The sequence below is a fragment of the Saccopteryx leptura genome, chromosome 10 (assembly GCF_036850995.1).
Source record: "Saccopteryx leptura isolate mSacLep1 chromosome 10, mSacLep1_pri_phased_curated, whole genome shotgun sequence".
NCBI classification, from domain to species: Eukaryota; Metazoa; Chordata; class Mammalia; order Chiroptera; family Emballonuridae; genus Saccopteryx; species Saccopteryx leptura.
In genome coordinates, this window is record NC_089512.1 from 64,071,620 (window position 1) to 64,086,131 (window position 14,512).

General features: G+C 40.0%; 1 protein-coding gene across 6 annotated transcripts in view; it reads left to right on the plus strand.

Annotated features, from left to right (window-relative positions):
* Positions 1-14,183, plus strand: part of SHQ1 (SHQ1, H/ACA ribonucleoprotein assembly factor) — a 138,080-nt gene extending 123,897 nt beyond the window's left edge. For 3 of the 6 annotated variants that reach the window (XR_010747264.1, XR_010747266.1, XR_010747267.1), the window contains exons 11-12: positions 12,169-13,193; positions 13,227-14,182. Coding sequence is in view for 1 of the 6 variants with exons in the window: in XM_066352145.1 (XP_066208242.1) it covers positions 12,169-12,715 (547 nt within the window). In the remaining 5 variants the exon portion in view is untranslated. Of the gene's footprint in view, positions 1-12,168 lie in introns of all 6 variants that reach the window. The other 3 variants (XR_010747265.1, XR_010747263.1, XM_066352145.1) reach the window with 3 other exon arrangements.
* Positions 14,184-14,512: the final 329 nt, after the last annotated feature.

Consider the following 14,512-nt stretch of genomic DNA (forward strand, 5'->3'; position numbering starts at 1 on the left):
CTCTTATTGATGGTTGGCATTTGTAAGGCCAGTAGCCGCGGCCACCGTCACAGTTGCCTGGCCCATGCTGGTTTAGGTTTGTATTTAATTCGGATTGATCTTAGAGAAACAACAGAGCCAAGAACTGGTGGGTCCTTTTTCTTTATTCTAGACTTGTTCTGGCCAATGAGTAAAAACACGCGGGGCGTCAAAACCCACTCACATGTTCTCCTGTTCCACAACCAGGAGAATCTTTCCCTTTTTTTTCTAGAATCAAAGGCTTCACCAGACTCACTCAGTCCCCTCTGCATGCCTCCATTTTGGCTGCCGCCTCTCCTCCATGTGGCCTCCCTGCCCTGCTACAACATATGTAGTATCTTTCCCTGTCTGTAACAACGTGGTCTCGCCCCCAGCACACATTAGCATAACCAAGCCCCTTCCCAAGGAAGAAGGTAATTAACTATCACATGAGAGCATCATCACGGGAGCAGCAGCAGTCTTTAACAATAAGAGTGAGCACCGGACCAGACAGAGGTGCAGTGGATAGAGCGTTGGACTGGGATGCGGAGGACCCAGGTTCCAGACACCGAGGTCGCCAGCTTGAATGAGGGCTTATCTGGTTTGAGCAAAGCTCACCAGCTTGGACCCAAGGTCGCTGGCTCGAGCAAGGGGTTACTTGGTCTGCTGTAGCCCCACGGTCAAAGTACATATGAGAAAGCAATCAATGAACAACTAAGGTGTTGCAACAAAAAAGTAATGATTGATGCTTCTCATCTCTTCGTCTGTTTGTCCCTATCTATCCCTCTCTCTGTCTCTGTAAAAAAACGCACACACAAAAAAATGAGTGAGCAAAACCAGAAAATACAGATTTTACATCTCATTTGCCCAACAGCATTGTACAGTGCAAACAAATTGCAAATTGAGCAAAAAATTAAAAATTTAACAAGACTGTGGAAATAACATGGAAACTGTGCTTGAACCACATGCAGAAACACTAACAATGAAGCTTGGAGTGTGGTAAGGTACCTAAAAGCTGCAAAATTAATATTGATATTTTAGGAGGAAAGGTCAGGCTTCCTTTCCCGTCCTTCCTTTGGGGAAGGGAGGGAGAAGAAATGTGAAAGTTTCCTGGCTTGCAGAAACCTACTGTGTAGGAGGCTCCCTTCTACTAGGAAGCTTAAAGAGCATTTTATTAATTTGGGCTAGGTGTGCAGAGAGATTTTGTAGATATGATTTTTATGCTTATGTGAGTTGCACCAAGTCAGATGGCCGATAGCATTGCATTGTAAATGAAGAGGGGAAGGATATTTAGATTCCCTTCCTTCCCCCACACCTGTAAGGAAGCAGGTAAATAGCTAGCCAGGTGCAGGAAGATTTATTGTAAAAAAATCTTATTTGATGAGCCATTTGCAGGCATTTATCCCCAGCGCCATGGAAACTACCCCTTCCCTCCTGAAAACGTATAAATAATGTATGTATCTCTAAACAAAGGAATGGCAAATGAACACTAGAAAATTTAGGAGTATCTTTTAATATATAAAATGACATTTTTGCTATTGTGTTACCTTATAAGTTTTGATGTGTAAAAATGTTTTTTATGAATCCTATAGACCAGAGGTTCTCAACCTGTGGGTCGCGACCCCGGCGGGGGTCGAAGGACCAAAACACAGGGGTCGCCTAAAGCCACCGGAAAATACATATTTATTATACAATACATTTTTAAATAAAATATGTATTTCCGATGGCTTTAGGCGACCCCTGTGTTTCGTTCGACCCCCGCCAGGGTCACGACCCACAGGTTGAGAACCGCTGCTATAGACAAATGTACGCTTGCTAATGAATTGTGTCCCATCCCCCTCCTCCTTTTTCCACCAACCTGTGTGTGTGAGAGCAAGGACATAACTGCCGCAAGGGCTGTGCTGGGTGCACACAATTTGGGTCTGCAAATGCCCCGGGTCAGCCATATGCAGCCGGCATATTTAATGAATCTACTCCTTTAATAAAACCCTTCAGGCCCTGGCCGGTTGGCTCAGCGGTAGAGCGTCGGCCTGGCGTGCGGGGCACCCGGGTTCGATTCCCAGCCAGGGTACATAGGAGAAGTGCCCATTTGCTTCTCCACCTCCCCCCTTCCTTCCTCTCTGTCTCTCTCTTCCCCTCCCGCAGCCAAGGCTCCATTGGAGCAAAAGATGGCCCAGGCGCTGGGGATGGCTCCTTGGCCTCTGTCCCAGGCGCTAGAGTGGTTCTGGTCACGGCAGAGTGATGCCCCGGAGGGGCAGAGCATCACCCCCTGGTGGGCAGAGCATCGCCCCTGGTGGGCGTGCCGGGTGGATCCCGGTTGGGCGCGCCGGGTGGATCCCGGTTGGGCGCATGCGGGAGTCTGTCTGACTCTCTCTCCCTGTTTCCAAAAATACAAATAAATAAATAAATAAATAAATAAATAAATAAATAAATAAAACCCTTCAAAACTCATCTGGACTTGGTATCTCTACGTAAACCCTCAGAAGTGAGGTATGGTACTTTTCAGTATCTGGAGTACGGGTACTTTACAACAGGAGATGTGGGGTTAGTTTAACAGTTGAAGAAGAAGACTCTACAGCAGGGGTCCCAAACTCGTGGCCCGCAGGCCGCATGCGGCCCACCGAACAATTTTGTGCGGCCTGCAGACTAATCCACGAAGTTCAAAATATTTTGGATAAAATTAAGTAAGCCTAGGGGCCTACTTGTATTTTTCATTTCTCTAGCATCCTAGCTAGATATTAGCTTAGTTAACAGCAGTTGTGATGCGAACTACAGTTTCTGGTCGTTTTTGTGACACTGAGTAAACTGCATGTACGATTGTGCTTGTTGTACTGATTTTTTTGTTTTCAACTGCAGTGAGAAAAGTGTTGCGTAACAGTTGCCTTTTGTAGACCTAGTGCGGCCCGCCAAACGGCTGTGATCTTGCTCTGCGGCCCACATGCTGAGTTGAGTTTGAGACCCCTGCTCTACAGTAATAGTGACATTAGTGGAAAGTCTTCATTTTGAATCAAAGGATTGACTTGAATTTACATGATTTAGAGCCCTTGAGAAAACTGATGATGCCTTGGATGATTATTTGTAAAAATTCCTCTATAATTCTGCTATAAAAAACCAATATGAAGTGATGACTATCCATATGATTCTGTAACATAATTTGTATTAGAACAATCACAATTCCAAATACAATTGTTTGCTTCATTCTTTGTTCATCTCGAGAATTAGTGCATAGTTGAGATTATAACCTACATATTGACATTATCATGTAATTTATAAACTTATTTGTGTAGTTTATAATTTTTTAATGTGAAATTATAACCTTTTATCACTGTTTACTATTAAGTTTTTATCTCTACTTTATGGTCTTAATTATCTTCCATTGATGAGCATCCTACCATCTACTTATTTCAGCTATAGGGGTTTTCTGTGTCCTTCCTGCAAACTCAGAATGTGACATTACTTGGAAATAGGGTTGTTGTTGAGGTCATTAATTGTTAAGATGAGGTCATACATACTAGAGCCCTCTTGGCAAACTGTGGCTCGCGAGCCACACATGGCTCTTTGGCCCCTTGAGTGTGGCTCTTCAACAAAATACCACGTGCAGGCTCTGCCTCGATAAGGAATGTATCTACCTATATAGTTTAAGCTTAAAAAGTTTGGCTCTCAAAAGAAATTTCAATCGTAGTACCGTTGATATTTGGCTCTGTTGACTAATGAGTTTCCCAAACACTGTACTAGAGTAAGATGGCCCCTAATCCAGTATGACTGGTATGCTAAGGGAGGAGAAGAGACACAAAGACGCACTCAGAGGGAGGACGGCCACATGAAGAAATACACACAGAGAGATTGCCATGTTGTGACAGAGGCAGAGCTTGCTGGATTGGTGACAGCACCAAGAACTAAGAGAAAGGCGTGGGACAGTGGAACGGACTCTCCCTCACATCCCTCAGGAGACAGCAGCCCTCTCAGCACCTTGATTTTGGACTTCTCCCCTCGAGAACTGTGAGAGAATAAATTTCTAGTGCTTTAAGCCACCAGTTTGTGGTAGTTTGTTATGGCAGCCCTAGGAAACTAATACAGGGAGTTTTCAGAAAATTATTCTACTGATTCATGGAGTAGATCTTATTTTTCATAGCCCAGGCCCACAGGCTGGTATTAAGTTGTTGGCCAAAAGAGTTTGTAAAATTCGTATTTTTTGAGTTTACTCACTTTTATTGTTAAAAATGTCTGGGCAGCGCCAGGTATGTGATCTGTGAAATTGTAAATTACCTTCCTCCTTGGGAAGAGCCGTTGACTTGCTAATGTGTGCTGGAGCAGAAAGAAGCCAAGATGGCAGAGAAACAGAGAAGCCAGTTTTGCAGAGAAAGAAGGCATGTTGGCAGAGTGAGTGCAGATGGGGAACCAGAGGTGAGGGGCTTTGGGACTGGTCAGGCCTTTGATTATAGGAAAAACTGGAGAAGATTCTCCTGGTTGTGGAACCAGAGAATGTGTCATTGGCTTTGGGAGCCCTGAGTTAAAGAGAAGTGTTTTTTCCCTGTGTGTTTGCTCATTGGCCTGTACGAGACTTGAATAAAGAAATGGCCCACCATTTTTTGGCTCCAATGTTTCTTTATCGTCTGTTCAAATCCACTGGGAACCTGCATGTGCATGGCCATGACAGCAATGGCAGTGGCTACTGGCTCTACATAAGTCAAATGGAAATAGGGTGAAAAATTATTTCATTGGCCCAAGCTCAATATGGCTTAAATAACTCTTAATCTTGTAATATTTTCTGTATTAAATTAGTACTTTATTGTTCAAAGAGATTGATTGTTTCTATTAAAGATGGAGCTGGAAATGGTCTTCATTGTTCCAGAATAACAACAGGCAGTTTTGTGCTTATCTGTGTATCAGTTTTTATTTGCTTTTCATGGCAACTGTCAAAAAAGAGTTTCACTGGCAGCTTCTCCTTAAAGCTATTGATGCATTCCCTTTTAGATCAGGCTGCATAGATATGTTGTGGGCAGGGGCTTTTGGAATTTGGAACTGGTTCTTTTTAATAGAGAGGAATTATGATTACATGTCATTTTCATCGATCCCCTTTAAAAAGAATGATGGTAAACTGTTCCCCGATAAAACCGGAGACCGTGTGTGTGTGTGTGTGTGTGTGTGTGTGTGTGTGTGTCCTTTGAAACTAAAAGGCCAAGTCAGCGTATTCTGTCATCCAGTAGGAAATGTTTCTTGTATTGCGTCGCGGGTGTTCTGTGCAACATTATCAGTTGCCGGCTCTAGTTTCAGTTTGTCGTGGCCGGCAGGTTAGCAGGTTTGAGCAGAGGAAATGAAACCTAGGCAGTGACTACGAGATTTATGCAGACCTGCTATAGCAGGAAATCGTGAAAAGTTGATTGATAGTTTGGGACAAAGCTCTACAGCAAGCAACAGGATGTATGCTTTCTATTTATACCCAGTTTTATTTTTTCTATATTTCAGGGCTCTTTTTTCACTTTGTTTTGGCTGTTTTATAAGGCCATGGATCTTTTTCCCCTTAAACTTGGTCACCAAATATAAGATAATTGAGGAAATTTTATATATAAGCTCAGTCAAGGCATATCTTTTTAGGTCTTTCTCATTCATGGTAGCTGTATTTACTATAACTTGTCAGAAAGCAGTCTTCAATTAAAAATTTTTTCTAAATGGAATACTGTATTATTTTACATACACAAACAAAATGAAAGCTTTTTTTTATTTAAGTTACATGGTTGGATTACATTTCCAAAAACTTTCTAAGAAAAACCTGTTTTGAGTATAATTTTATTAAAATATGACAGTATAATTTGATTATCCTATCTCTTTTTAGATGCTGAATCTCTTTAATCTTTAATAAATACATTCTTAACAAGGAGATGTTCTTTACTTAGATATAAAATATATACAATAAATACAGCTAGTAACTCAGCATACAGGTTTGTTGAAATACACCAAAATGTACCTAGTTTTTGTAAGCATTGTGGTTAATAATGTCATTTGACAAGGCTTTTTGACATGAACTAGCCTGGTCTGAGTGTGACAGTGAAAACCACTAACTACATTAAATGAGGTGCTTTCTGAAAGGGAAAGGCCATGCATTACAAGGCAGATTCTAGAATTTACAAGGAGTGGAGACTTAGAACCAACTTTAATTGGACCAGCAGTTGAAAGAACAAAAGGCTACTCTTTATGGCTTAATTTTTTTCTCAAAATGAGTATATATATATGTGTGTGTAAAGAGTGATTGCTAAGTCATCTGTGGAAAATAATTGAATAGAAACAAGCCCAACTTTCATTCCTCAGGCTATTAGTCACATTCTACATTAACAATATTTCTAAATTTTTAGTCACATCTTATTCTAGTATTCTTTAGGGAGAGGATTCAGAATGCTTTTTCTACAAACTTCATGTTTCTGTCAGAACCTTAATATTAATTGAATAAACTAGCCAGTTTGAGGTAGTAAGAGTATCTCATATAAATTAGTCACTTTAAAAATAATATAGTGCTAAAAGTGAGAAACAGACTTTTTTCTGAAGGATAAAAATTCAGTAAGCTTGTAACAGGCATCAGCTCCTGTTTGGGTTCCATGGTTCATCCTCACCACTGTCCTGCTCATTAGAGTTGACACTTTGTAGTCCAACCATATGTGGGATGTGCTTTTTGGAAAGAGCCAGTATTACAGATGAGGGACTTTGAAATTCCAAATTTATACTGTTATAAATAATAGATACAATATTTTTATAATAGACAATAACAAAGAGCAAAATAGTTTCAACTTGATTGACTTATCTAACTGTAGTTTTCACCAATATCCACCAAAATAATTCATTTTTCTCCTGTTTTAAACCTCTGTAGTCAAAGCGTAGATATATATACTTCAACTCTAGCAAAGTTGATATATACAAAGCGTAGATATATACAACCAACTCTAAAATTGCTCAGCTAAAGATACCAGTCATAGCTTCTTTGGAGAATTCTGGGCCTATGCAAGTCAGAAGTTGCTTATCTGGAAGATGTTGACTAGAGCTCCAGTTGGGAAGGTGAGGAATCTGGTGCTAGAAGGTGAAACAGAGCCTGGCTATTCATGGGTGCCATGCAGGAAGAGCACAGTTGCTAGCTGGTGAAGGCCAGCAGGTCTCTGAACCTCTGCAAGCTTCTGTAATAGGAGGAACTGATGGGTGGGGGTTTTCCTTAGGAGCAAGTGCAAAGATGTTTGTGAAACATCGTCCTTCATGTATTGTCAAAAGTATTTGTCATGACTATTAAAAGCGTGTGATGTATGGTTTCACATTTACTGAAGTAAAAGCTTTTATTTAAAATTTTATTTCTAATATTAGAAGTTTTAATTTCTAATACAATAATTTAATGAGACACGTCTTCTTTCCTAAGGTCATTGCTCTTTCTCTTAAAGCTGTGTCACTATGCAGACTGAACCTCCTTCACTGAGAAAGATGGCAGTGAGCTGGTTCTTAGACTGATAGAGCCTTGGGGCAGTGATGCTTTATTTTACTTTACTTTTTTTTTAAATTGTCGCTGGTTAACATAATTATACAGGTTTCAGGTGCCCAGTTCTACAACATAATTTCTGTATACCTCTCCCCAAATCAAATCTTTGTCCGTCACCATTTCTCCCCTTTATAATCCCAGCAATCACCACACTGTTGTCCATGTTTGTGTGGTTTTTATTGTGTGTCCGTTTTTGCTCTATCCCTCCATCTCCCTCACCCAACACCCCATGACAGCTGTCAGCCTGCTCTCTCTGTATGAGTCTGTCTCTAATTTGCTCATTAGATTCCACATATGAATGAAATCATATAGTAGTTGTCTTTCCCTGCCTGGCTTATTTCACTTAGCATAATGATATCCAAGTCCATTTATGCTGTCTCAAAAGGTAAAAAATTTCCTTCTTTTTAAAATTTTTTTTTATTTTTAAAATTTTTTTAGTGATTTCCTTCTTTTTATGGCTGAGTAGTATTTCATTGTTTAAATGTACCGCAACTTTTTAATCTACTCCCCTACTATTGGGCACTTGGGGTGTTTCCAGATCTTGGCTATTGTAAATAGTGCTGCAATGAATATAGGTAAGCAAATATTCTTTGGATTTACTGTTTTGGGATTCTTAGGATATGTTTCTGGAAGTGGGATTGCTGAGACAAAAGACAGTTCTACTTTTAACCCTTTTAGTAGTGAATTTTTTTCATGCTCGCTGACCCCCAGGAGTGAGTTTTTCTTCAAACAAATGAAATTAGTTCCAGTTACAGTTTTAATAACTTAAAATCATGTTTGTTTGATAACCAATTTATAGAAACAAGAAGAACATACATTTGCCTTTTTTTAAATGTTGCCTTACACATTTTTAAAATAAAAATTTTTGTTCTCATGCCTGGTTGGTCAGGAGGCACAAGGACGTACATTAACATTGGTACTACTCAAAGGTTAATATTTTGAGGTAACTCTGTGCTGCTTTCCAGGGTGGCTATACCAATTTGCATCCCTACCAACAAGGCACAAGGGTTTCCTTTTCTCCACACCTTTGCCAACACTTGTTTGTTGATTTTTGATGATAGCTAGGCTGACAGGTGTGAGTTGGTATCTAACTGTCGTTTGAATTTGTACTTCTTTGATGATTAGTGACATTGAGCAGCTTTTCATTTATCCATCCATTGGCCATCTGTATGTCCTCTTTGGAGAAGTGTCCATTCAGTTCCTTTGTCCATTTTTTAATTGGATTGTTTGGGTTTTTTTGGTGTTGAGTTTTGCAAGTTCTCTATAAGTTTTGGATATTAACCCCTTATCAGATGTATCAGTGAGTTTGTTCTCCCATTCAGTGGGTTGTCTTCTTATTTTGTTGATGGTTTCCCTTGCTGTGCAAAAAAGTTTTAGTTTGATGTAGTCCCATTTCTTTCTCTTTTCTCTCATTTCCCTTGCCTGAGTAGATATATCGGGAAAAATATTACTATAAGAAATGGATGAGATTTCACTGTCTTTTCTTCTAGGATTTTTATGGTTTTGTTGCTAACATTTAAGTCTTTAATCTGTTTTGAGTTTATTTTGTGTATGGTGTAATATGGTTTTATTTTTTTTGCACACATTTGTCCAGTTTTTCCAACACCATTTTTTCAATAGACTGTCTTTACCTCATTGTATGTTCTTGCCTCCTTTGTTGAACATTAAATGACCATACAGGCATAGGTTAATTTGGGGGCGTTTTTTTTGTGTGTGTGGTTTTGTTTTGTTTTTTTAGGTGAAAAAGGAGATAGTAAAGCAGAATCCTGCATCCGCCTTGACTGGGATCCACCCAGCAACCCCGTCTGTGGTCAGTGTTCGAGTACTGAGCTATTTTTAGTGCCTTGAGGCTGCCACACTTGGACCACCTGAGCTATCCCCAGTGCCTGGGGCCATGCTCGAACAAATTAAGCCACTGGCTGTGGAAAGGAAAAAGGGAGAGAAGGGGGAGATGGAATGGGGGAGAAGCAGGTGGTCCCTTCTCCTGTGTGCCCTGACTGGGAATCAAACCCAGGACATCCATATGCCAGACCAGTGCTCTATTAACTGAGCACTTTCCACGGCTGATTTCTGGGCTTTCTGTTCTGTTCCATTGATCTATATGTCTGTTTTTATACCAGTACCATGCTGTTTTGGTTACTATAGCCTTGTATTTTCTCCAGCTTTTTTCTTTTTCAAGATTCCTGAGGCTATTCAGGTGCTTTTAGTGGTTCCATATGCATTTTTAGAATATTTGTCCTAGTTTTGTGAAATATACCATTGCTTTCTTGATAGGAGTTGTATTGAATCTATAGATTGCTTTGTGTAGTATGGACATTTTAATGATGTTAATTTTTCCTATCCATGAACACGGTATATGCTTCTACTTGTTTTATCGTCTTCTTTCTTCATGTCCTAGAATTTTCCAAGAACAGGTTTTTTATGTTCTTCGTTAAGTCTATTCCTAGGTATTTTATTCTTTTTGAAGCAACTGTGAATGGTATTGTTTTTTGGTTTCCATTTCTGATAGATCATTATCGGTGTATAATAATGCAACTGTTTATTTTGTATCCTGCTACTTTACTGAAGTCATTTATCGGTTCTAGTAGTTTTTGGTGGAATCTTTAGAGTTCTCTGTATATAGTATCATGTCATCTGGGGAAGAGATACTTTAAACTGGTCCACTAGGTCTGACTGAATCTTTTACCACTGGTAGTTAAGCTTGCAATGTATATGTATGGTGGACATCATCTACAACTATCTGGAACATGGATGTAAATTATATTGCAGCCATCTTGTTTTTTATCGCTATGCATTTAAAGATGTCTCAAACTGACCAGAGTTCATCCAGAGTTGATAGTCCTTTTGTGAATTATTGACAGACTCCAGGGGATCTCAGTTAGTCTTCATCCTCGCCAACCTTTCTTTCTTCCTTAACAAATAAGGACAGATGGGCAGGAAGGTGAGAAGAAAGGAGATAGTAAGGGAGATTCCATCAAGTCTTTGTTGCAGCACCTTAGTTGTTCATTGATTGCTTTCTCATATGTGCCTTGATGGGGAGGGGCTACAGCGGAGTGAGTGACCCCCTGCTCAAGCCAGTGACCTTGGGTCATGCTTTGATACCATACTCAAGCCAGCAATTCCGTGCTCAAGCCGGTGACCTTGGGGTTTCTAACCTGGGTCCTCTGTGGCCCAGTCTGATGCTCTGTCTACTGCACTGCTGCCTGGTCAGGCCCAACCTTTCTTTTCTAAGCTCTGGAAATTCTGGCACTGAAATTCAGCAGTTTTCTTATATAAGAAAAAGTTGCCCATCAGTTATGGCAGCCTGACCTTTTCCCCTTCACCCCACTGTACCTTCTACCCACCCTCGGACAGAGACAACAATGGTTTGTCTGGGTCATGATTACAGTTGTGGAGAGGTGGCAGGAGGGAGGGCAGTATGCCTGCAGAAACTCATTTTTACGCTAAATATTTTGAGACAAAGGGTCTCAGATATATATTGGCACTTCGATGAAAATGACCACCTTTGTCCAGCAGCTCCTATTGCAGTATCCATTCTCTTTAAATGAAGCCTCATTTTCTCAATATGGGATGGACTACACTTTTACAAATTAATTTATCTTGTGAACTTACCATTATCCAGTTTGTCTCAAAACCAGTAACTGGTGTGTACTCTCATTTAATCTTTGAAGTTAGGGAGACATAGGAGCCATGACCATTTTCACTTGCTGCCTCCTTTTCTCAGTTGGCTCATCAGATTTTCCTCTACAAAATAGTAAATGCATAGTTTAGAGATTTTCTGCATGCTTTGTGTTGCTTTTTTCAAAAATAAAAAACAGTTCCAAGTTAATAAAAATGTTTATTTAATATTACATAATATGACAAATTTAGAAAAATATCCTCTGAAATAACATGACATGGTTTTCTGATAAAAATAAAAGCACTCTATGTTGCTCTCTGATATTGCCTTTTTTGGGGGGGGGGTATACTTTTCGATTTTGAAAACTATTGCCAAGTGCTCCTTCATAGGGGTTGTACCGTTTCATCTCTCACTGCCAGTGTATGAAGGCTCCATTTTCCCCAGAGCCTTAGCAGTGGTGGCATGTTTGGATTTTTGCTAATTTGATAAGTGAAAAATACATCTCAGTGTGAGTTCAATTTGTATTTCTCTTATTTGGCTGAAGTTGAACATTTTTTATATATTTTAGAATCATTTTTATTTCCTTTTGTGAACTGTCTGCTTATATCTTTTGCTTATTTTTCTGATGGGCTATAGAAATTAGGCCTTGCTCTGTGGTAGGTGTTGCAGATACTTTTTAAAATTTTGCATTAGGCTTTTGACTTTAGTTATGATGGCTTTTTTCTGCCCTTTAGAGGTTGTTGGTTTTTATTAGTTGTATTTATTCATCTTTGCTTATCTTTTGTGGCTGTTGGATTTTGAGTCATATCTAGGAAGGCCTTCCTCCTTCTAGGATAATAAAGGAAATCACCCGTGCTTCCATGTAATACTTTACTAGCTTCATTTTACTTTGGTATCCTTGATCTGTTTAGGGATTTATCCTGGTGTGTCATGTAACGTATGGGTCCAGCTGTATTTTGTAATTGCTTTAAGCACTGTAGCCTGTTGTCTGCAGGCCAATTAGTGAATAGTCTTAATATTTTTTCTTAAATTGTTTTTCAAGGTCCAAAAAGTTGGCAGCTCTTGCAGAAGCATTGAAAGAAGCATCCCTGACGAAGGCCCAGCTGGGATTAGAATTGGAAGAACTGGAAGCTGCAGCACTTCTCGCCCGGGAAGAAGAAGCTGCAAAGGACGTAGCTCATTCTGTTTTGAGGCAACAGATACCTTCCTCCAGTTCTGAGGCAGGTAACTCAGAAGACTTGGACAGCACCACATCATCTGAGACTGAAGACTCAGATTCAGAACAAGAGGAGCTCAAAGATAGTGAATTTGAGAGCATCAGTTCCTTGCGAGGTCCCTTTCTTGAGGAAAGCAGTGCCCTGCTTATTGATGTTGGTGGGGTATGCAAACCCTCAGCCATCCTGAGGTCTGATGTTGGTCAGGGAAAGCCATTAGCCTCTTCCAAGGCTCTTGGAGGAGCTGGGCCTCTGATAGAGGAGGTCGGAGAGCAACTCAAGACTACAGTTCAGATTTCAAAACCTGCGGGCTCCACTGCTGGGAACCACAGCAGGATACAGGGCGGAGCTGACTGGCAGACTCCAAGTGATTGACTCTGAGTGGTTTGACTCATTGTTGAGAATTATGGCAGACTTGGTTTTAGTTACTGACTGAGAAATCTTTATTTTTACTTTGTACTTTTTCTTAGTGCATACAACATAGTTCGAAATAGTTTTAACAAAGTGAATTTAATATTTGAAGATGAAAGCAACAGTTCTTTCAGAATCTCAGAAGCTCTATTAAAAATATTAATAGAGCCCATTAATATTTTTAATAGCTTTAACAAGGTATACTTAACATACAATAAATGGCACATACTTAAAGTATACAATATGATGGGTTGTAGCCCTGGCCGGTTGGCTCAGTGGTAGAGCATCAGCCCAGTGTGTGGAAGTTCTGGGTTCGATTCCCAGCCAGGGCACACAAGAGAGGCATCCGTCTGCTTCTTTACCCTTCCCCCTCTCCTTCCTCTCTATATCTCTCTCTTCTCCTCCCACAGCCGAGGCTCCATTGGAGCAAAGTTGGCCCCAGGCGCTGAGGATGGCTCCATGGCCTCTGCCTCAGGCGCTAGAATGGCTCTGGCCGCAGAAGAGCAACGCCCCAGATGGGCAGAGCATTCCCCCCTTGTAGGTGTGCCGGGTGGATCCCGGTTGGGTGCATGCGGGAGTCTGTCTGACTGCCTCCCCGTTTCCAACTACAGAAAAAATACAAAAAAAACGCCCAATATTATGGGTTGTATATATGCACCAACTTAAGTTACCACTGAGATCAAGATGCTGTAGTTATCCATCATCTCCAAGTGTCCATTTGTTCCTTTGTCACCTGTCTCCCAAAGCTCACTCCCTGCCCTAGGCAAACATTGATTTGCTTTCTGTCACTATACATTAGTTTTCATTTCCTATTCAATCTAATATGTACTTTTTAAAATCAGGCTTCTTTCACTCCATAAAATTATATTGAGATTCATTGTTATAGTAAGTATCAAAAAGGTTTTTGTTTTTTTTCCATAGCTGTGTACATTTTATCCACCTATTTATGGACATGTTATTTCCAACTTTTGACTGTTTTCAATAAAGCATTGATGAATATCTCTCTGCAAACTTTCGTGTGGGCATGTGCTTTTATTTCTCTTAGGGAAAAATGTAGCAGTGGAATGAGTGAGCTGTTGTGGTAGGCATATCTTAACAGTTTAAAACATTGCCAAACTCCTTTTCAAGGTGGTTGTACCATTTTATATTCCCACAAGCCCTGTATGAGATTCTTAGTTTTTTCACATTCTTATCATTATTTGCTATGGTAAGTTTTTAGAAATTTTACCATTTTAATAGTTTTAAACATTGATACGTAAAGACACATATATAGCCCCATGTTCATTGAAGCATTGTTCACAGTGGCCAAGACATGGAAACAACCAGAAAGCCCTTCAATAGAAGACTGGGTAAAGAAGATGTGGCACATATACACTATGGAATACTACTCAGCCATAAGAAATGATGACATCGGATCATTTACAGCAAAATGGTGGGATCTTGATAACATTAAAAAAACCAAGAACTGCATGATTCCATACATAGGTGGGACATAAAAACGAGACTAAGAGACATGGACAAGAGTGTGGTGGTTACAGGGAGGGGGGGGAGGGAAGGAGGGGGAGGGGCACAAAGAAAACTAGATAGAAGGTGACGGAGGACAATCTGACTTTGGGTGATGGGTATGCAACATAATTAAATGACAAAATAACCTGGACATGTTTTCTTTGAATATATGTATCCTGATTTATTGATGTCACCCCATTAAAATTAGTAAAAATTTATTTTAAAAAATAGTTTTAAAGCTGTATCTCATTGTGG